This window comes from Callorhinchus milii, unplaced genomic scaffold (genome assembly GCF_018977255.1).
Source record: "Callorhinchus milii isolate IMCB2004 unplaced genomic scaffold, IMCB_Cmil_1.0 Scaffold17, whole genome shotgun sequence".
Taxonomy (NCBI): domain Eukaryota; kingdom Metazoa; phylum Chordata; class Chondrichthyes; order Chimaeriformes; family Callorhinchidae; genus Callorhinchus; species Callorhinchus milii.
This window is the reverse complement of record NW_024704758.1, coordinates 5,969,306-5,992,445: the sequence shown is the minus strand read 5'-3', so window position 1 is coordinate 5,992,445 and position 23,140 is coordinate 5,969,306. Positions and strand designations below refer to the sequence as shown.

The 23,140-nt window shown below is 44.1% G+C and overlaps 1 protein-coding gene across 4 annotated transcripts in view; it reads right to left on the bottom strand.

Moving 5' to 3' along the window:
• The window catches only part of plekha7b (pleckstrin homology domain containing, family A member 7b), a 151,425-nt gene that overhangs the window by 47,103 nt on the left and 81,182 nt on the right, over positions 1-23,140 (bottom strand). For all 4 annotated transcript variants that reach the window (XR_006085546.1, XM_042341311.1, XM_042341313.1 and 1 more), the window contains exons 4-5: positions 14,939-15,022; positions 6,619-6,730 (exon numbers count right to left, since the gene is read on the bottom strand). Coding sequence is in view for 3 of the 4 variants with exons in the window: in XM_042341311.1 (XP_042197245.1) it covers positions 6,619-6,730; positions 14,939-15,022 (196 nt within the window). In the remaining variant the exon portion in view is untranslated. The remainder of the gene's footprint in view (positions 1-6,618; positions 6,731-14,938; positions 15,023-23,140) is intronic.

Below are 23,140 nucleotides of genomic sequence, written 5' to 3'. Positions count from 1 at the left end.
TCCTTAAGATGATTGGGATAACCAAGTATTGATGAAAGGAAAGGGGGAGTTTGATCCAGAGATGGACATTATTTGAAGAGGGTTTTAATGGCAGGGAGAGAAGGCACAAGGCAAAGAGAGAGCAGTCACAATGACTCGTTGGTGGGAAGGAGGGAGTGAGAAATAGCAAGAGCAGTGGACCAGGCAGAAGGGTGCAAGGGGCTCAAGGAGCAGAAGGGGTTGGGTGGAGAATTGGGCTGGAAGAGATTGCAGAGGTAGGAAGGTCAACACGGTGAGGGGATTTTAATCAGTAGAATTTGTAAGGCACAAAAACCCAAGTCAAAGCCAATTGAAATCCCAATTCCTATACAACGCTTCAAATGCTGTTGGGTTTTTTTTAAAAACTAATTTTACGTACTTACCTGCTTATTATAGGTAGGAAGATCATTTTAACCTAAGATGCGTTACCTACAACATGTACAGTTGGATTGGGTTAGAACGAGCTTTGTATAGCTTGGGACCATTTATAGTTTGACTGTATGGTGGATTTCGAAGAGCTTGTACATTTCCAAGAAAGATACACAGCAAATTTCTATGTGTAAGTGGCATTCAAATGCAGTGCTTAGGGGGTGCTGCATTGTAGGAATTGCCGGTATTCAGGTGAGACTGAGTTAAACCGAGGTTCCGTCTTCCTGTTCAGGTGGACATAAAGGTTCTGTAGCACTATTTTGAAAGGGAATAAGTCAATTCACTTTGTGGCTGTTCGAAGGACATTGTTGTGCACAAATTGGCTGATGCTTACACTTACTTAATACAAAGCCACTACACCTTACAGCGAAAAATATGAAGAGTGTTGTGATATCCTTTTGATGTGAACGGCCCGACACATGTCAAATGCAAGTTTTTTTTAAATGAATAAGTACAGTAATAACAAATGCATAGGACTATGCCACGTTGGCCCTTAATCATAAAGGCCCCATAAATAAAGGGCATTAACGTCAAGGAGAGAACACTTCAGTAATGGCAAAGCACATCACTGATTCACCACCCGTGGCAGGAGATTCATTGTTCTGTTGGAATGGAGCCGGAGTCAGATTAATGGCAGGTAATCAGTGCGTCTTCAGTCACAAGGCAATGAAGTTACACAGGCGAGATACAGCCACTCCGAGGACTTTGGAGGTAAACAATTCCCCCCAGAAACCGGACGCTGGAACTCACAATGCAGAAACTTTTCTTTTTCAGACAATAAGGAAATGGGAGATAATAACCCTTGTATTTGATATAGTGCCTTATTCTGTCATTGAGAAATCTCAAGTCAAATGCTGAGACTGTTTGAAGGCCATAACTGATGCTGAAATTCATAATGCAATTCAGAAGCATTATCCGCATTTGACTGATTCAGTTGAATCCTTCAAATAGGAAGAGCATGCTGTTTAACAATCCTGTCTAGTTCTTGATCGCATCAAAATTTAATCGCACGTTGTCACTCACCATACAAAAATCCTTACATTTGATGTAGTGCCTATAACACGGTAACGTCTCACAGCAAGTAACTAATGTCAAATATACTGACTGTGTATGCGTGGGAAAACATGGCAGGCCATTTTGCACGCAGCAAGTTCCCACAAACTAATGAACGACCAAATACATCTTAGAAGGACTATCGATAAAATTGGTCAATGGGCTGAGGTCCTGGAGGACGAGCTCTGTCTTTGGCTACCTTACCCCAACCTGATACAAGCCGCTTCCCTGAGGAAGAGAGAGAGAGGAAATGGGAATGTAAAGACAGGCACTAACCTGGCCAGCTTTGGTGCCCATTCTCTCCGCTGTTAACAGTTGACTGTCTGCAGGCCGCAGAAGCTGCTTTTACAAGGTTAATGTATGTCACCCGACTAACTGTACATTAACCCAGAGTCAATTGTAACTCAATGATCCGTAGAGGAGACATGATCCCCATCCAAACATTAAATCAGTAGCAAAGTTCCTAGTGTCTGCAAATCCCTGCTGGCCGATACCAATGCAGATAGTTACATCCCATCTGTTAGCATTATTGTAAGACCAGCACAACAATAAAGCAACATTAACCATGTGTAGGTGGTGTATATGCATGGTTCTCTCAGTTTGGCTTGGATACTCTTCAGCACAGCAATTGGTTTCCACTTGTGCCAGATTCCCAGCTGACTAAAAAAACCACAGCAACAGACCTGGGCAAACTCTCAATCCTCGTAGGTACATTGCATGAGAACGTCTCACCAACCTCAAATAGTTCCAGATATCACAACAAACGAACCTTATTCACACACGTTTTATACCATCTTCGGGTTATGCTGTTCTACGGCAATTGCTCTGTGATCGTTCCGAAGGTCCGACCGGCGTGAAGGGCGCTATATGGGTGCAAGTTGTTGTTGAACGCAACACTTGGGAGAAAAAATTCTGACCAAATCATAACCTGGTCAATTTCCTGCCTCTCTCAACAAATTCCCTCGTCGGCAGTTGAATATTTTGACGTCTAAAGGCTTATTTGTGAAGCCAGCTCAGTTGGCCGCACCAGATCAACGGGCTATAGGATTGAGCTCCACATCAGGAATTGAGCTCATGGTCAGGCTGACACTCCAGTTCAGTACTGCGGGCGGGGAGAGTGCTGCACTGCTGGAGGCATCATCTTTTGGATGAAACTTTATACTGAAATCTCGTCTGTGCCTGTTCGGTTGGGAGATTAAAAAAATCCTGTGGCACTGCTCGAAAACAGAAGAAAATTTCTCCTAATGTCCTGGCCAATAAACCCCCGCCAGATAAAATTGGTCAATGATAAAACTGTGGATCCTTGCTGGTGCAAACGACAATCTCAGTCAGGCAGTAAAAATCTGCAAAGGATTTTGAGATATTTCAAAGTGATGAGACGCTATAAAATTACCAATCCTTTCTAAGGCAATTTAAGTCCCATGTTAATTTAATTTCACCTCCTCATCATTCTGGTAGGGCTAAATGTTAAGTTGTTGACATATTCTGTCAAGGTGATCAAGATCTCACTCTGTTACGAGAGTAAACCATGCCTGGTGTAGTGTTAAGATACTCACAAAGGTTATATTTATAAACCAACAAGCCACTTTGTGGCAGAAAATCAGTATTGCTTCATTTACTGCTTCTGATCAATGCAGGACATCTCTCTGCGGAAAATTAAATCCCACCTTTATTCTCTTTTGGCTCGGCTAAATCAAAATCAGACACTAACGGATGTGATTTATTATCATTGCTGCCCCAGGCAAGGAGCTAATCGTCCTCCTACCTCTTTGACTGATCTTTTAGTCATCTCCCTCCTTTCTTTCCCCCACCCAACCCCATCTCCAGACTCCCAACACTTTCTCTGTAAAAAAATATTTAAATGCAACATCTTGCATTTATATTGCACCTTTCACATACAATACAATTTTCAATTTACATTTACAAAGATAAAAATGCTTAACAATGCTGTGTCTGTCCCTGAGCCGGGGTGGAAGCCAAAGGGGACAGGGAGGGACGATAATAATAATCCTTGTGTTTGCTATAGCGCCTTATCACTTCGTTGAGATGTCTCAACGTGCTTTACAGGATATACTATAAAGTGGAGTGACTGTATATTGTAAGCAAAACGCGGCAACCAATTGACCAAAAATGGGGTAGGAGAACAGCGGAGTGCTTTACAAAAGCAGTGTTAGACTCCGAGCAAGGGAGAGGGGGAGGGGTGGTGACCGTAGACACTGCTTTTAGGTGGGAGACAGAGACAGGTAGAGAGTGTGGCGAGATGGAGAGGTAGAGGGAGGGAGATCCGGAGGTTAGGATGCTGATAGTTGCTGACTACATGGCAGGTGCTGTGGAAGTCAAGCTGTTGGTCTTGTTAAAATAAACTCGTGGCTCGCGGGGAGGTTAAAACCCACAGTAAATGCATTTTCGTTATTGCTTAGGTCAAATATTGTACCAATCAACCAAGACCCTATACAAACATTAGGCAGCTCACAATGAGAAACTGCGGCACTGTGATCTACAGTCCTGTAGTAAACCGGAACACCACTTGCTCTGTCTCTGCAAATGGAACTGAATGACCGGAAGGGAGTGAACTTTAATGCCAAGACATCAACCTATCCCCAAGGCTGCTGTTCAGTCTGTGTCCGTCACACTGACCGCCCTCAATCATACTGAACTGATACTGCCCGTAAGCAGGCACGCTGATGTTCCAATGGCATTGAATAAGATTTGGAGGCCAAGAGCAACTGCATTGGACTTTGGGATAAAAATTTCCATCGGTTAGCAGAGAGAAATTGTCACTGAGCTCTAGAATTTTAAGTTCATCGTTTTGAAGAAACATTTTTCTCTTTTTTTGTTGCAAATTATTATTTCAGGGGCAGAGAGTAATCGTCAAGTTAAACAAGCAGAATTTGAACTCAGTGACTACATAATCATGTTTCTTTCACTTTAACTCGTTCCTGTGATAAATTAATCCGGATATGAGCCGGATGGCTCCAGGTCGTGCCTCTCTTAGAATTTCAGTGTCAAAGTCCGTTGATGTTTGATCGTCTCTGCTCAGTACTAAATTACTGCCACTGGGATTTATAGTTGCTGCAGAGTAGCTTGATCAATGTTATGGAGACACACGCAGGAGTCACAGAGAGAGAGAGAGAGAGAGAGAGAGAGGGAGAGAGAGAAATGTCAACACACACACAGCCAAAATCAGAGAGGGGAAGAGAGAGAGAGAGGGGGTGAAGAGAAAGAAACACACACACATACACTAGAGTGAGAGGCATACACAGCGGAATCAGAAAAAGAGAGACATGAAGATCAATGTATAAATTGCAGTATTTGTTATTGTTGATGACGCTTTCTGGTGCTGACTAGCTACCTCGAGCTAAAAAATGGCCAATTTCTGGGTCCTTGTGCGCGTTACGTACAGAAAGTGTCCCTGACGTCACCTCACAACATATTTCAAGCCTCTAAAATTGCAACGTAAATGCTGCCATTACAAAAGCTCTCCCTCCCTCGCTCCTAAACTAAACCGTGAAGAACGATCACGGATGAGCTCAGATTCCAGAGTTTCTTGGAGCAGAAGAAAGAGATCAGGCCACCAAGATCCACATCTCTGACCTTGGCCATCAGGTCATGTCCATTCCTTTACCACTGCAACAAGGGACCATGGCTGGTTAGACCCTGCGTTGGGTTATACTGTCTGCTATGTTTGGATTGCAATTCTCACCCTTTACCATGTCATCCCAAATCTCATGGAAGATCAACAACAACAACAAATTACATTCAAATAGCATCTTTCACGTCGGGAGCTCTACACTATCTTTCTTTAAGCAGGAAAGGTATGGCTAGATTCACTTTAGTGTTGAATCTAGCCAACATCATTATAATTTATGTTATTACTCTATCATATGGTCAGAAGCCAAATTGTGATCAAATTCCAATCTCATCATATGATTAGTTATTGGTTGCACTCATCCTTTCTTCCCCTTTAGTTAGTCTTCATAAAATTTCCTAGCAGAAACTCTGTCACTATTCTTTCCCTCCCCCCAAATCTGTTCTATATGGCAATGGACAGATCCCAATTAGAAGCACTCTGTGTAGTTCTAGTCAATTAATTACAGGAAGGATATAATCACCTTCGGAACAGTGTGGAAGCAAACAAAGCAGGGAGGCGCCAAGCATTGGGAATTTGTGTTGCAAGGAATAGTTAGGAAGTTGTACCTGTTTTCTTGAAAGGCAAAACAATTTCATATAAACTCCGGAAAACCCGCTTCTGAATTAAGTATTTTCCAAGCATGATTCAAAAATTGTAAGACAATGGACCTCATGACGAGAGCGTGAGAGATTTCAGGCCTTTGGCGCGATTCTGGTGTTCGGTGTTATAGGCTTGGTCGGGCTGTTTGGAAGGAGCCCAAGGGTGGGCTAGGATGTCCTGCTCTGAGTTTAGCTCTCCCTATGGAGAGACGGCTAACCTCCCCACCTTTCCTTCCCTGAAAGGGACTCAGAAGATGAACGCAGTACCACATGCCATGTTGCTAAACCCACACCCTGTGTTCTACATGATGAGCCCTTCAGATCAGCATGCTGCTTACAAAGGCCAAAATATTCAGCACCTGAATACGATACTACAATGAGGTTATACAACAACGAAGCAAAACTCAGAGACCCTGCATGTGTGAAAAGACGTTTATAATACTGAAGCTTCTGAAAGCACTTCAGATTTCTGCAGAGTGTAGTGACTATATATTTAGTCGGTAAACAAGGCAGTCAATTTATGCTCAACACACAGCCATGACGTGGGTGATGAATTTATCAGAAGGAGTGTGTGCCAGGAAATCAGCAGAAACTGCCTTCTCGTTGAGAACAATGTCACACAATCTCTAACATCCACCTGAACAGGTAGAGCAGACCTTCGACAATACAGCACAGCAGCCACCCACCGCCCCCCCTCCCCCTCCCAAAGTGACACATGGATGACAGCCTAGAATTGGAGCTCAAAGATCTGACAGGGGGTCCTTGAACCTACAGACAAGAGAGCTACGAACCCAGCCAAGTTGACACTTAAATCACTGAATTACAACAAGGGAGGTGAACTTGCAGTAGCTTTTATACACCACAAAGAAATAAGATGAGAAACCTTACCTTTGAACCTGGTGCAGTGTCCATCGTGGACAAGGTCACTGCTGTGGACGACTCGCTGACCATACTGGACGGCCTTTGATCTGCCTGTTGCTTAGACATGCGGATATTTGGCCTAGAAAGTGAGACAACTCAATTACTCTTGGGTTTCCGCTCGCGTGAAATGCCGGGCTGCTCGAGGATGGGCCGCTATAGTCTGGAGAAGCAGGCAGTGCGGGAAGGGGGTTTGTACCCTGGAGAACTTGTGTTTATTGACTGAGTCAGGCCGACACCTCACTTTCAGGCCCTTCACCACTGCAGGAGCTGTGCCAAGCACAGGGATTAGTTGAAAACTCAAGCCATTGGCCTCTGCTTGAAGAGACAAAACGGCACTTTAATCAAGCAACTTATTAAAACAGAAGTAAACAGGTTGACGGGAAGCATGTGCGGGCAATGTTTTGAGACGTAACTAGAACTTCTGAATTGATGCCCTCTGAGTACGTGCACGTGAAGTGTCTACTAGAGACTAATTATGTGAACAAACTCTTATTGTTACCCCCAAGCACTTGGATCGATGAAGCAAAATGCATCTCTTGTCAGCAGCTAAACATAATCAGCGGCAGCTGGGAGAACTGGTGCCTCCAAGCCTCTTGATAACCGCAATGTTCAAAAACCACAGCATCTCAGTCCTACCCTATCTCAGCGAGGACACACATCAAATTAATAATAGTAGTAAGAATAATAATTTGGTCACTCAATCCAGTGTTGTGGGACACTGGGGTAGGCAATTCGCTGACATGATTCACCCACAAACTACACATATTGTTTTATAGCATTGAACAGTCCAGTTCCATGACATTTAAAACCGATTTTGATAGGGAGATTTTCCCTAACCACAAGCATTGACAAATCAAACAGGGCCATAATACTTCACCATGACCACATTCAGAGCTGCTACCACTTAGTGCTGCCCGCCACACCTACTCGTCTTCATTACTGATACACTTAGTAGACAGAAGCGACAGAAACAGAGGATGCAATAAACCCACAAGAAAAATCTCAGGGCAGGCTGCATAATGTCAGCACCAAAGCAACACACATCACATTGCTCCATGTTAATTTCTAACCAGGTATGGGAGTCCTGATAAGATTGCCCACTCCTGCTCATCCCAATGTCAACGGGAAGCGCATCAATTTCCCTTGGCTCTTCTGCCTGTGTCAGAGATGCAGTTCATGCTAGGGAGCGTGGCAGTCAGTTTGAGATCCTGAGGAGCCAATTCTGAAGTCTTTGACCATGAAACCAGCTTGGCTCAAACAATAGAGGATGGTCTGTACTGTGGCTGCTTCCCAGTGCCCCGGCAGTGCTGCTTTATATTTTGTTACGCCACACATGCCAGCACCTTGGGACGTCCTCCTGACAGGAAAGTTGCGATACAAATGCAATTTGTTGTTGTTCTATGACACTCAAACCCATCGGGGAGGATTGCCGAGTTGCCTCAAGGTCACTTAATGTGCAGCTCAATCGGAAAATCAATTTTCATGTTAAATTATCGCACAAGTAAAATGCTTTGTACATCAAACCATTTCGTAGCAGATCAATTCTTATTTGCCAAAATCAGTTGATGTGAGTCAATATGTTGAACAATTACAGTAAAATTATAATAGTAGATTTCTACACAAATCCAATCACAAATAAAGTATTTCAATCCTGGGTTCACATACATGACCACCATTTTGCACATAGCATTATCCCACAAACAGCCATGAAGAGAATGACCAATTTCATTCGGGGGATTGCTTAATCATTGCATTTGACCGAGAGGTAACTGAGAGAAACTCATTTCTCTCTTCGAACATGGGATCTTTAACGTCCACCTGAACAGGGAGAGAGGACCTCAATTTTAACATCTTACCCAATTTCCCTCTGTTGCCTCTATCAAAACTCTAATCATTTTAAAGACCTCTGTCATAATACAACATTACTGCTCCAAGGCTCCAAATTCAGACACCAGAAGAGATTTTAATCAATCGAACCTGCAAACGACCGGAAGCATAGCATAAAATGAATGGGTCTTTAATAATAATCCTTGCATTTGGTACAGTCCTTTCACGTGGAAAGGATATACTGTGAAGTGTAGCAACTGTGTATTTTGTAGGTAAATGCAGAAGTTAATTTGCACACAGCAACGTCCCACAGACACCCATGAAGTGAATGGATAATCTTTTTATTTGGGGGATTGTCGGCCAGGACACTGTGAGAAGCTCCCTGCTCTTTTAGAATTGTGACATAGGATCTTTAACGTCAACCTGAAAAGGCAGACAAGGCCTCGGTTTAACATCTTGTCCCGAAGGACGGCATCACTGACAATGCAGAACGACCCCAGCACTGCACATTAGACTGTACAATCAGAGTCCTGACATGGGGCTTAGTTAATGGTGGATGGTGCAAGCTGTGTTCAAGTATGTTTAGCCAGGGTTCTAAAATCTGGTGTAGTCTGAAAAATGAAATGCAATCAATTTCACCCTGAACATTTGTCTGCTTTTCGAAGCGAGACGGGGAGGTTGCAGGAAACACGGTTAAAGAAAGAATTGAAAATCTGGAGCCAATCCTTCCCCCACCCCAAAAATATCTACTCTGTTCAACAGAAATCCTCAGGAGACATCAAATCCAGGCTGACTGACTTGGGCTACTTCTGGTTTGCCCTTTGCAGGAGCAGGTTCAACAGATTGACAAGCAGATGAAATGCATCATAACTGCTCTTATACGTCAATACTCCTCCGTCCTGATGTTATTAGATCAACAAGGTCTTAGCCACAGGAAGAGACGAACTGAGATAATAGCCTTGAAATTACGACTGACAAATAACCAAGCAAATCCTAGGAATTACAGCACGGAAGTGGGGGAGAGGGTGATGTCATTTGACGCATTTCCTCGTTTGCTTTGAGACGTTCTCTTTTAGGTGAAAGTCATGATATAACTGTTATTGCACTGTTATTGAAACTGTTATTATTCTTCTAATCCCTCAATGCCAGTTACACTGTCTCAACTCTCGCACTGTAGGTTCTGGAAAAACCTAAGAGGTTTTTTTTTGGCCTGATTTAATAAGTTTAATCTCTGTTACCTTAACCACAGCACGAAAAACCATTTACCCTCCCAGGAGTACATTTAGCAGCCACACACGAGTGGGACTGTGCAGCATGAGCATCAGCTCTTTGGCTTAATATCCTCTCCCGCACCAGCTAATCACTCCCATCCTCGCTCGGCATCCCTCAGCGGATCGAATTTAAGGTCCTCGTCTTCAGATCCCTGCAGAGCCTCTCCCCACTTTACTTACTCTCTGCGACCTCCAGCAACTCTACTGACACAGCTCTCTCTCCCTTCAGCAAGCACCAGCCTGCTTTATGCACCCCACCCTATCCGTCCTACCATTGGTAGGCTATCTTTCAGCCATTTTGCCATCCCTTCACTAACTATCCCAGAGTCCTTCTGACTCCCCTCTTTAATGTCAGTCTCAAGACCTTTTGGTAACTCTAACGCCCAGCAACCTCCCCCACCACCACCTTAGTTCACCCACACCTAGCTTGGGCTCCCAGCTGATCCTGTGAAGCGCTTTGAGCTGTCTCCTCCCAATTTGAAAGCGCTGTATAAATGTAGCGTTGTTGGGATATGTAAGTGGAGGTTCAATATCTGCAATAAGGGAATTTCTCCTGAAGTCCTGGCCAACAATCCCCGAAATAAAATTGATCACTCACTCCATGGTTGTCTGTGGGACATTGCTGTGTGCAACTGCCTCTTGCGTTTCGCTCACAAAATACAGTTAATCCACTTTACAGTACATCCTGTGAAATGCTTTGAGCCACCTTAACAACGTGATAAGATGCTATATCAAATGCAAGGATTATTATTCATTATTATTATTAAAGCACAGCCCGACTCCCAGCAGCTGCCAGCTTCGTCTCTGCTCCAAACTCATCAAACCATGAGACCAGCCTTATCACAGATCTGCGCCTCGCACTGATACTGCACAACCCAGCACACATGTACTGCCTTCTGCACAATCGGGCACACTTGCCTTCAATTTGTACCGTTTAAAATGTTTCACACGTCATTTTTTTTTAAAAAAGCCATAACATATAAAAGATTAAGTGAAAAGAGGAGGCCGTAGACAGAGGCACACGCAGACTCTCACAGACCCACACTCACAGGCTTACGCTGCATTCGAGACGGACAGAATCAAGCCAACACAACGTTCGACCTGCTCATTCCTTGTACTCACGGCAAGAACGGTGCCTTTCAGGTGCTGAACACGACCATAAGCTGCTGCTCTCTGATACGCACAGTGCTTGCCGTTTGCCTAAGTTTCAGTCACTCCGTCCCAGGTGCTCATATATCTCATCCAGTGCTACCATAGTAACTGAATGAATGGGATGAGACACAGCACATGCCTGGGTCTCCAGAGCTCCATTACTGGCACAAGCAGCTGCAGTAGCTGCTGAACACAGGTTCTGCAATGTAGCTGCTGTCGAACGTTATGTAGAGCTCAGAATAGAAACTGGGTCCACATTAACAAAAAATAACCTGCATCTTATAATAATCTTTCATTTGACAGAACGCCTTATCAAATCATTGGGATGTCTCAAAGCGTTTCACAAAATATATTGTAAAGTGGATTGACTGTGTATCTGCAGGCGAAATGCGGCAGCCAGTTGCGCACAGCCGTGTCCCATGAACAGTCGTGGGATTCAGTGACCAATGTTTTTTTTGAGGGTTTATTAACCCAGAAAACAATCTGCCAATCAACAAACAACCAGGTTCCTACTTACCACCAGGTAAGCAGCGGCGGGTGGAGTAAGGAAACCTGCCTAACATTTAGCCCTGCCTGGAAATTGAAGCTAGGTCCTCTCACTTGTGAGGCGAGCGAGCTAACCAATGTGGTACAGGACTCCACGGATCTTTTAACATTGAAAATAGAAATTTTCTTTTCACTCATGCATTCATTCAATCTAAGAAAAAATATAAAATTGGATTCCTTGCATTTGAGAACATCGTGGAGTCCTGTAGCTCAGTAGTTAGAGCACTCGCTTTGCAAGCGAGAGACCTGAGTTCAATTCCAGGCAGAGGGCGAAACCTTGGGCAAGTTTCCTTACTCCACACGCCTAATAATAATCCCTCCAAAACCAAAAACAATAATTAAATTGGTCATTTTCAATCTATGACTGTTTGTGGGACATTGCTGTGCGCAATTGGCTGCCGCGTTCGCCCACAAATATACAGTCAACTCACTTTACAGTATATTCTGTGAAGCGCTTTGGGACGTCCTCCCGACGTGAAAAGCGCTATATCAAATGCAAGGATTATTATTATTATTATTATTATCTTATCACGTGCTCGAGAGGTCTCAACAACAACAACAAGATTCCATTTATAGAGCGCCTTTCACGTCAGGAGGACGTCCCAAGGCGCTGTCTCAAACCTCTTCAGAGAATTTTACTGAAATTTAGTGACGGCACTAACAGGTGAACGTGGCAGCTGATTTCAAACACAGCAACGTCTCACAAACAGCCAGTGACATGAATGGCCCATTTTATTTGTTGGGATTGTTGGCCAGGATACTGAGACAAACTCTCTTCTCTTTTCGAGCAGTGTCATAGGATCTTTAATGTCCACCTGAACAGGTATACAGGACCTTGTTTAATGTCTAATCTGAAGCACCCCGCTCTGGACAATTCAGTGCTCTCCACAGCACTGCATTGGAGTGTTTCCGCCTAGAATGCAACAATGGCTGGCTCCTGGATCAGACCTGGACCAACCCAGCAGCCTGTTACAGGAAGAACCAACCTTAAAATAAGCACAAAACAGGTTCAGACCGAAACAAGGCAGAATCTCTTCAGAGAGATAAGAATCTGGTACGTGCAGGCCGCAGAAAGCCAGAGACAAGGAATCAGTTGAGGGGTTTAAGGGGGTGCCGGATAGACACTTGTGGGGTGAGGATATTATGGGATATGGGACTCAGGTGAAATGGTCTGTGGTGGAGGGGGCTCGATGATCTTACTGCCTTTCTCCTGTCTCTGATTTTCTCTGTTCCTTCACAGACAGCTTCTGAAATTGCTTCAACAATTGTTCCTCGTGTCCAGCCTTAACTTAAGTCGGTGGAGTGGTCGCACTTCTGTGCTCTCTCGGCTGAGCACACGAAGGAGCAGCGAAGCACAGTTGTTGGGCTAACTGGATATTGGATTTTATTGCAGCTGCCACAGAATAATTGAAATGTAAAAAGGAAACTGAAAAGCTGGAGGCAGGATTAAGATAGGACGAAGCTGTATCCACAAAGGGAGGAGGGGGTAGAAGCGTTCAAATACAACGAAAAATACGATTAGCTGTGGAGTGCGGTGAATTGACGCCTCAGTGGAAGCCGGCGTGAAGCTCTGGCATTTCGGCTGATCTTCACCAGCTCTCAAGGAGAGGTGGGAAGGTGAGCTTTTAATCGCTTTGCTTCGGGGAGAGAGGGAGAGAGAGAGAGAGAGAGAGAGAGAAAGAGGTATTAAAGTGGGAAGGACAATTCAATCACACTATTTCTCGTGGAACATCAGTGGCAGAGTCTGGCAAACAGGACACCACTCCCACCAACCCCCTCCCCACCTCCTCCGCTTAAGCGGAATGACCAGCGTGAGCAGGGGGAGAGGGGGCAAAAGGAAAAAAAAAAGAGGGCTTTTGTTTGAAAGAGATGCAGGTGTCTCGTAGGCATTTCAGCAAACAAATGCTGGCGTGACACACGCTGCTCACACAGAGACTGGCTCTTCCACGTGGTGCAGTGCAGTTAACGACGACACGACACGCTCTCTGGGGAGATCAGGCAATTAACCCAACCACCGTCCGCAGCCAACAAGTAGGTAAGCAAAGGTGAGCGGAGAGCGAGGTTTGTTCCTTTTTGAAATAGGAAGAGCATTTTTAAAAATAAAACCCTGCAACGTGCAGCTGATAAAGGGATGGAAGGTGAAGCAATCCCTGCATGTGATTCATTTCCTTTCTTTACCGTTGACTTGACAGAGCAAACTCAATTTCTGAGGCTTGGCATTGGAATCAATCAAGTGAGCCTTGCTGCCAATTTGGGTGCAGTTCATATGTATCTTCTGGGTCCTAACATCTGCCTGTTTATTTTCCGCAATCCTGAGAAATTAGCTGATGGGGTAAAACTGTCATCGTGGTTAGTCCATCAAGCAATTTGCACACAGCGAGGTCCCACTAAATGCCACGGACTGACTACTAATTTATCAGGAAAAGCTTTGCAGGCCAGGACATCAGAAAACCAATTTCCAGTTGTTTCATGTTATCTTTAATATCCACCTGAGGAACAGCGGACAGGGCCTGGGTTTAGCTTCTCACCAAAAAGCAGTGCTCAACCCAATGACGCACTGGAGTATTAGCCTAGACCAGTGATGGCCATCCTTTTTGGTTGGCCAACAAAATAAACATTTGAATACAATCAAAAATACAATTAGCTGTGGGGTGCGGTGGATTGATGCCTCAGTCGAAGCCATCCCTTTGTTTAACGTCCCATCCATTCTGATAGCAAGTGCTCGCATTGCAAACTTTCCATCGCTCAACACTTCACACCGTGACTATAACCTTCTCAAAGCTGCAAAGCACCCAACGAACTAAGATGGGAGTCAAAAACCCACCCCCTGCCTCTATTTGAAAGAGCCATGGAGCTTTTCTCCTGTTTATCTTGGCTTATTCTCTCCTCTCTCATCCAAATTTAATTCTCCCGCTATCCCGCATCAGACAAATAACAATCAAAGGAATCGGCTGCTTCAGGACATTACTGTCTGTAGGACATTGCTGGGTGAAAATGAGCTGCTGCGTTTGCCTCTACAACAGTAACTTCATTCTCCACTCAGAACGGAGTGTAAAGTATATTTTAATTAAAAGAACTATTATTGTAATATTATATATTACAATTATAATTTACTGAATATTTCACCCACCAAATATACAGTCAATTCACTTTACAGTAGATTCGGTGAAGCACTTTGAGACGTCTCGAAGATGTGATAAGCCGCTATATCAAATGCGAGGATTATTATTATTAAAGTGCTTCAAGGAGGCTTGTTTTACATGGGCGCCGATGTACCAATCTCAAGCCATTGCTTACTCACACAGCAGCTCAAGACTAACAGACAGCAAAAGGGAGAGGTGATGATTGAATCACAACCAAACAGCCCCAATTACAGGCCAAGCAATGGGCAACTTATTGAGCAGTCGTGAGAGGCGACTGTAATGTTATGCATTGAAAGAGCCATCCTGTGCTTCTGGCTGCAATGTTCGAAAAGCCACCGTGTTACTTACTGTTCGTTCAAGATGAATTCAGCGTTTTCTTGGGAAATCTCTCCAGTCACTGGATGCCTGAAGGATGTAGTCCGTCGATTATGACTGCGATAAGACAGATACACAAGAGAATTAGCCCACAATTAAAGCTTCTTCATGGATATCCCCCTACCTCCCCCCACAATATGAATCGTGCACTCCCCCCACTTTGTTGATGCAAACGCTCAGGCGCGGAATTCATTACTTTGCAAAGATGCATGACATGTCAATATTTCCCCACTCTTCACGGAGGGATGTAGAATTTGCCAGCCCCTTGCGACACAGCGCTGGTGCCAGCTCCCAGATCATATATTACCCTCCCTTCCTTTTGACACCTGGCTGCATTCAATTTGAGCCAAGGCGTCTATTGATTAGGGATGGCAAAAGAAAAACAACAACAACAACAAGATTCCATTTATAAAGCGCCTTTCACGTCAGGAGGACGTCCCAAGGCGCTGAAAAAGGCAACAATCACTGAGATTGCGATAAGAAAATCTGTAACATTATAAGTGTGCGGTTAATAAATATCCCACTGCACACAAGGGAGCATTTCCTTTCTTAACGCCCGACCATTGAACACATTTCTTTCAGTTCGGCTCATTGTCAGAGGCGCCATCCTTTGGATGAGATGTTAAACCGAGGTCCCTTCTGACTGATCAGGTTAAAGCTCCCACTGGCATGATTCGAAAAGCGAAACAAGTTTCTCCCAGTGTCCTGGCCAACAATCCACCCAGATAAAATTAGTCATTCACTACACTTACAGTAATTACTCTAAAGTGCTTTCAGACATTTCAACATTATAGCCACTTCATCAAAAGCAAAGATTATTATTCCTATTATTTTACTGTCCAAATTGCACTTGAAAACTGACCAGCTCAGACAACCTATCTAACGTACTGATTCACGTCCTCACCTCCTCCAATCCCCGTCTCATTTTCTTTCCAACTATTTTCCACCTCGCAGGTTCCGCTTACATAACGCAAACGCTTTTGCAAAGACGTCGGAAAATCTTTGCAAAAGTCAACAAAGGCAACTTTGCTTTTAAATGTTAGTTTTGTGGGTGAGAAATAGATATTAGTCCACCATCCATCTTCTGTTCTCTGAAGTTATAGTTGCTGTAGATATATTAATTTAGATTAATACTAGTAATATGAATATTAATTTAGCAATTTACAACTATAATGAGGCTTTCAGTTGAGGAGCATGGCAAGAGAGGGAAAGGTCATTGAAAGCAGTGTTGAAAAGACAAGTTTACGTGGGCTTTAAAGGGAAAAGAGGGGAGGGGCAAGGTGCAGGAACTTCAGGATGGAGTTCTGGAGAGCGGGGCAGAATGGCTGAAAGCTTGCCCACCGATAGTGGGCGGATCATTTGGGAGGACATGAAGCAATCCTGTATTCACTGCTCACAGAATAAATCAAAATAGCCTCCATAGATACACTCATTCCACGCCTCTCATCATTTTCAAAGACTTCAGTCATCTCCCTATCGGTGGGCAGACAGCTTGAGAATCATAAAAATCATATCAAGAACATCACAGGCTTCCGAGAAATATGCAGCACCAGCTCTGGAGAACATCACGGTCCCCACCTTCCCCTCTGCACATTCTTTTGACGTCTGGTTATTTCCATTTGGAAAGCAAAATATAATGAAAATAATAATAATCCTTGCATTCGATATAGCACCGATTGAGTCAAAACATCTTTAAACCCTTCAGTTTTCTGTGAAGCATTTGAACTGTGAATTTTGCAGGCAAACTCGGCAGCCAATTTGTGCACAACAGTGTCCCACAAACGGCACAAAGTGAGCGACAAATTTTATTTTGGAGACTGTTGACCAGGACACCAGAAGAAACTCCCTTCTCTTTCCAAATTGTGTCAATGGATCTTTAACAACTACCTGAACAGGCAGACGAGACCTCGATTTTAATCACAGTACCTCCACTTTAAAGCGCTTTGACACGTCTCGATGACGGGATAAGGTGCTACATGAAATACAAGGATTATTATTATTAAACACAACTCTTTGAGCGTGCCTTTTGTTCAACACTCTCAAACTCCATTTTCCTCTACCCTCAGCATTGCCTTTGCGAAGCGCTTTGAGACGTTCATCTTGCTTTGAAAGGAGCTGTAAAAGTGAAACTCGTCAGTGACGTTTTTCCAGTCCTGAAATATATTCAGTCCCTTTACTCAAAATCATTCATGTTGATTTGTGAAATAAATCCCACATTCCCTGCGCTTTTAACACATGTTATCCATCAAACATACAGATAACCGGATTAAGATTCCTCCACCTCGAAAAGGTCATCGCATTCAGGACCTGTATTTATAACCCTAGCCCGAGTGGCTTCATCTGCATGTTACAGAACAAGGCAAACCCGGGCAGAAAGGGCCCACAAAACAATCCAGGATTACTGCTCACTCAATACTGTAGCAGGCTGTAAACCAATCTGCAGAGTACCAAAGGCATCTTCACTTTGGAAATAACGTGGCTCAGTACAATTACCGTATACAACAGACTCTAAATTATAGTAGAATAAGAATAATCCTTGCATTTGATATAGAGCTTTTCACATCTTCTGGACGTCTCAAAGCGCTTCACAGAATATACTGTAAAGTGAATTGACTGTATATTTGTGAGCGAAACGCAGCAGCCAACTGCGCACAGCAGTGTGCCACAAACAGTCGTGGATTGAGAGACTAAATTGTTAATTTATTTATTTAAATTGTGGCATTGCATAATGGAATCTCTTAACAAGGATTATTAATGATATTAATTGTGGTGTGCACCATTCAGGTTTCTTATCAAAGGATCCAGGTAAGAAATATCGTAAATTAGGCCCAAAGGTCCTTTCTTTACAACGTTAATAGTTGGGAGCAGAACAGGCTACGAGGTACAAGATTCCTGAACTCCTCACTGAAGCCACTTTAGTGCGTGACACATAAAATCAAATAAGTGGGCAGTGTATCCATAGCACTGAGAAGATGAGCTCAGTTCGAGTGCTGGTGATGGAGGCAATTATAATTGGCTTTCGTGTCCTTTGGTTCTGGGAGCTTTAAGTAGAAGGTTCCAGTGGGACTGCGTATTTTGTGGACAAGCCTGGCAGCCAAATTGCGCACTGCAATGTCACACAAACAGCCATGGAAAGATGAATGACTAATTTTATCTGACCAGAGCACTGGGAGAAACTATCTTCTTTTTCCAAATAGTGTCGCGGAATCTTCAACAACCCCTCTCTCTTAAAAAAGTTCATCTTATCGTAGAGGCATGTAGGAGAGGGGACTAGGAAGGGTGAGGGCTCATGTAGTGTATAAACATCAGTATGGGCCAATTGGCCCAAATGGTCCATTTTGTATGTTGTATCACTCTAGATGATTATGTCATTTCGTTGTCAGTGTCTGAACAGCAGCAATAAAGCACCTCGCCCTTTGTTTCCCCCCTCAAAACCTCTTTCAAACGTATCTCGCGCAGCTCAGCAAGGGTTAACTCGCTGCAGATTTGGTTCTCAGCTGCCAGAAGAAAGATTGGAGGAGACTCAGCTGCAGATCTGCAAAGCTCACTGCTTTTCCCACGCTCCAGATCAATAAATCCTATTCACTGCTGTATATACACACATACACACACACATTAAATAATCACCAGCTCTAAAAATGTCAGTCACCGTACCTCTCCGCCAAACACATTCTCTGCCCGCACGCTTTCTTGCCGTCCGCCCGGAATTTCAGCATCTCCAGGTGTGATTGGTGGGGTGGGGGTTTGCACCCGCTCACAGCAATGCAGCTCTTATTATTCGCTTGCGTATGCAATAATGCGAGCATGCACGTTACAAGCAATGGCAGCTGACACGCAGGTCAAATAGGGACTGCCGGGACTCTAGTTACTGTGAATCACACCAGCACCAGGCTATCTGGTCACCACTCGATTAACAGGAATGTTCAGGCTCTCGTGGACGGCTCTCTGTGCCGCTCTGTCTAGTTGCTAACATCAGCTCTGGAGAGCGAAACCCACAAAGCGGACAAATTTCTTGTGCTGGTGTGGACAGCTCTACTTAACAGTCAACTGTCTTTTGGGGCGAGACTTTGTACAGCTTGCTAGATTTATGCTCAACAATTACAGTTGTGTTCAGCATGTTTATCCAGTGAGTTAGTTGGACCATAAGTACAGAACAGGAATGTCTCAGGTGTAATCGCCAGTCGATTCTAAGTTCCCTGATGTCAACCAGGAAAGCAGGAAGAGCAATGCAAATTTTTTTTGTTAATCATCTTTCTCGGGAAAAGGTACCCAGTGCTCCTGAAATTCCACCTTGTCTCAGCTTTCAAGACCATTCGCCCACAATAGTCACTATACTATACAGTAAATCCTGTGAAGCGCTTTGAGACATTCACCTGACATGAAAGACGCTATAATGAATATATAGATTGTCATTAGCGCAGTGGTTAGCGTCGCCTCGCAAGCGAGAGGACCTGTGTTTGAATCCCGAGCAAGACAAAACCTTAGGCAAGTTTCCTTACTGCACACGCCTCTGTTTATTCAGCAGTAAGTAGGAACCCAGTTGTTAGTGGATCACTTTTCCAGGTTTAATGATCCCTCAAAAAAAAATTTGGTCATTCAATCCACGACTGTTTATGGGACACTGCTGTGTGCAATTCGCTGCGGCGTTTCGTCCACAAAATATACAGTCAATTCACTTTACAATAATATTTGGTGAAGCGCGTTGAGACATCTGGAAGACGTAATAAGGCGCTGTATTAAAGGATTTTTATTACTATTATGAAACCCAGTATCCACTGTGGTAAGACAAGGTTTGGATCAAAACGCAGATCGTGTTTTGCCCTGTGATGGGAAATCGCTGCTTGAGCAGCCTGCCAGAGTCAGGCATAATAAAGCAATGCTTCAGTGCGAGAGAGAGACAGGGTTAAATCCATCAACTGACACCAACGCTCAATAGCTCCAATGTTGTGTGCCGAGACAGATCACCTCAAATAAATTAAAGCCTGACACACCGCCTCATCCCTCACTTACATCTCAGCGTTCTGTTCAAGCACAGCACAGACTGTTTGCTGCCGTTTATTTCTGTCAGTCACTGAAGTAAAGAGCACAAAGCAATTTCCCAACAAAAATGTATACAGCATGCGCACACATTCACACACACACACCTTGTGAAATCCATTTCTCACTCGAACCAGAAGGAAGCACAAGGCAATATTTTATGCAAGTGTTGACACTAAAACACAACACTAACACTGTGAAAGGCACATTTGATGCAACGCGATGCAATAAATCAGCCTCGCTGGATTTGCAATGGGGGCTTCATTCATGAAAACACAGCAAAACCGAGGGAACAAATAAGACAGAGTTTAATCGGAGTTGAGCAGGCTGGTCACTTGGTAATTATAACACAGCCTGAGATTTTGAGGAAAATGAGGAATTTATTTAGTGAGAATAAAGGGCTCAACTCTTCAAAGCACAAATTCTATCCAGACAACATTTGAAGGCATTTTTCATGGCTCTGGCGTCATTCTCCACGTTGTGTGACTGGTAAAGGCAATAATTATACCTCAGCTACTGGAGGTGACCAGGAACACTGAGAGACCCTCACTGGTAAAGAATGACACTTGGTGAGGTGGCCAGCAATGTGGACTGCATCTCACTGTATTCAATGCTGTCACGGGAAGAGTCTGAAGAAGAAGGTGAGAAGAGCAAGAGTGAGGAAGAGATGAGTGAGAGTAACAAAGAGGAGGGTGAGGCTGAAGAGAGAGGAAGAGGGCGAGAATGAAGAGAGTGCAGAGGGTGAGAGTAAACAGGAGAGAAAAAAAAGAAATTTCCCCACCTCAAGATTTAACGTTGGCGTGATTTCTCGCTGACGCGTATTTATGTGAGTTCCAGTAAAACTATGTTATAACAACCTCTTTGGAAAACCCACAATAAGATCAAATTGAATAATATTCTCCTTCGCCAGTGAAATGGCAATGTTCCGCTGAGCAGTCCCCACTGACCATCACTTTCTGACCGTGTGGTGAGGAACACAGCTCACCGCAGCCCACGCCAGGGACTGACCTGCTGACGGGCAGCGAGACGGTCTGGTCAGAGGAGAAGAATTCTACATCACACAAGATTTCCCATATTAACTTGTAATGTTTGTTTTTGTGCAAGTACAGAATGTGACACCTCTGGTCAAAATGTTCAGTTCAGCGAGTGAGAAAAAACAATTGGAAAAATGCAGTGGTTCAGCACGATTGCGTATGTACGCGTGTGTGTGTGTGTGCACACACCTGCGCAAGCATGTGTGTCTTTGTCCATCTCTGTTTGTTGTGTGCGTGTATCTCAGAAAGACAGACAGACACACACACAGACCACATTCTGTGTGTGTGTGTGTGTGCGCACACGTGTGTCTCTGTACATTTGTGTGTGTGACAGCTGAACACTGACAAACACACAGACCAAGACTTCTCCTACCCCCCATCCCACACACACACACACACACACACGGGCACACAATTCACGAAACCACTGAACAGTTCCAATCACACCCAGCAAAAATGTAATGACAAAAAAGGTTTACCAACGCTAACTTTCTCCGTTGTAAGCCCATTTACAGCTTCTACCTCCCGCGAAGGTCAAATCAATAACGCCTGTAAATCTCTGCCAAGCTGATATGTTGCCTCGTGCTTTACTACATTCTTTTTCCAACGGTGCTGATGAGAGACCAATTGATTGTTCAGCTTGGCCAGCAAATTACACTCTAACAAGAACAGCACAATTGGGAGCCTGGGCCTGGCTCAGATGGCAGCACTTTTATGTTGGGTCAGAAGGTAGTGGGGGGGTCAAGACCACATTGAACCTCTGAGCTCAGGTCGTCTAGACTCACACCCTAGTGCAGTACCAGAGTGGGGCCACTGTACTTGGATGAGACATTAAAATCGACGTCCCAGCTGCCTGATTAGATGGACATTAAAGATCCCATGGCCCTGGAAGAAAAGGGAGTTGCATCCAGTGTCCTGGCCAACAGTACCCCAGATAAAATTGACCACTCTCTTTGTGGTTGTTTGTGGGTCAAATTCCTGTACCCAAAATTGGCTATGAAATACACAGTCACAGCGATTTACAATAAAATCCTGTCAAGTGCTTTGAGACGTCCACCAGATGTGAAAAGGGCTGCACCAAAATAAGTAGTATTTTATTAATAAACTCATTATTTTCCATCCAGTATGTCAAGTGGCTACGATAAGCCTCAAGAAGCGACACAAAAGGGTTGCATGCACTCGGTGTGGATTTATCCAAAGAGCATTTTCTTGTTGTTGAGCGCAGTTGTTAATCGAGTAACTGAAGCGACAAGCTTGATGGGCTGAATAATCTCCTCCTGTTCCAGTGATACTCAGGAAGAGCCAGATATCATTAATCTGGGGGTGTGCAGGGAGCAGAGGCATCCTCTCACTTCATTAAACCACCACAGACCTACTTTCAACAACTGGCAGCATATTCATGTATTCTAATAATAACTACCCTTGCGTTTGATGTAGTGCCTTAACACGTTTCCGAGACACCTCGAAATATTTCACAGGATTTAGTGTGAGGAGCGGTGACCGAGTATTTTGTACGCAAATGCAACAGCCAATATGCGCACAACCACTTTCTTCAAACAGCCATGAAGTGAACGACCAATTTTATCCAGTGGATTGTCATCCAGAGCGCAGGGAGAAACTTCCTTCTTTTTTCGAACCGTGTCATGGGGATCTTTAACGCCCGTCTGAGCAGGCAGAAGGGACCTCAGCAATGCAACACCCCACCCCAAAGGTAAAAGCAAGAACATTCGTAATCATCAGTGGGGGCGGGGGGCGGAGAGGAGAGATGGGAGGAGAGAGTGTGGGCAAGGGGGAGAGACAAACAATGGACGAGAGAGGGGCTGGGAAGAGAGAGAGTGTGCGAGTGAAACTCAGTCACTAAATTAAGATATCTTGAGTGCCAAAGTTTATGTCTAAACAAAACAAAATATTATACAAACAGAACTATAAAAATGGCTGTCACTCACCTCAAATCTCTCTGTTTCTCTTACTGCCTGGCACATCTCTTGTTTGACTTGATTTTAATCAATAGTACAAATGAAAAATTGCTTTCCTAAAAGTTTATTCTTCTCAACCCTCTACACCCTGCTCACGCTCGTTCAACAGAACTGAAACCTCCATCGTA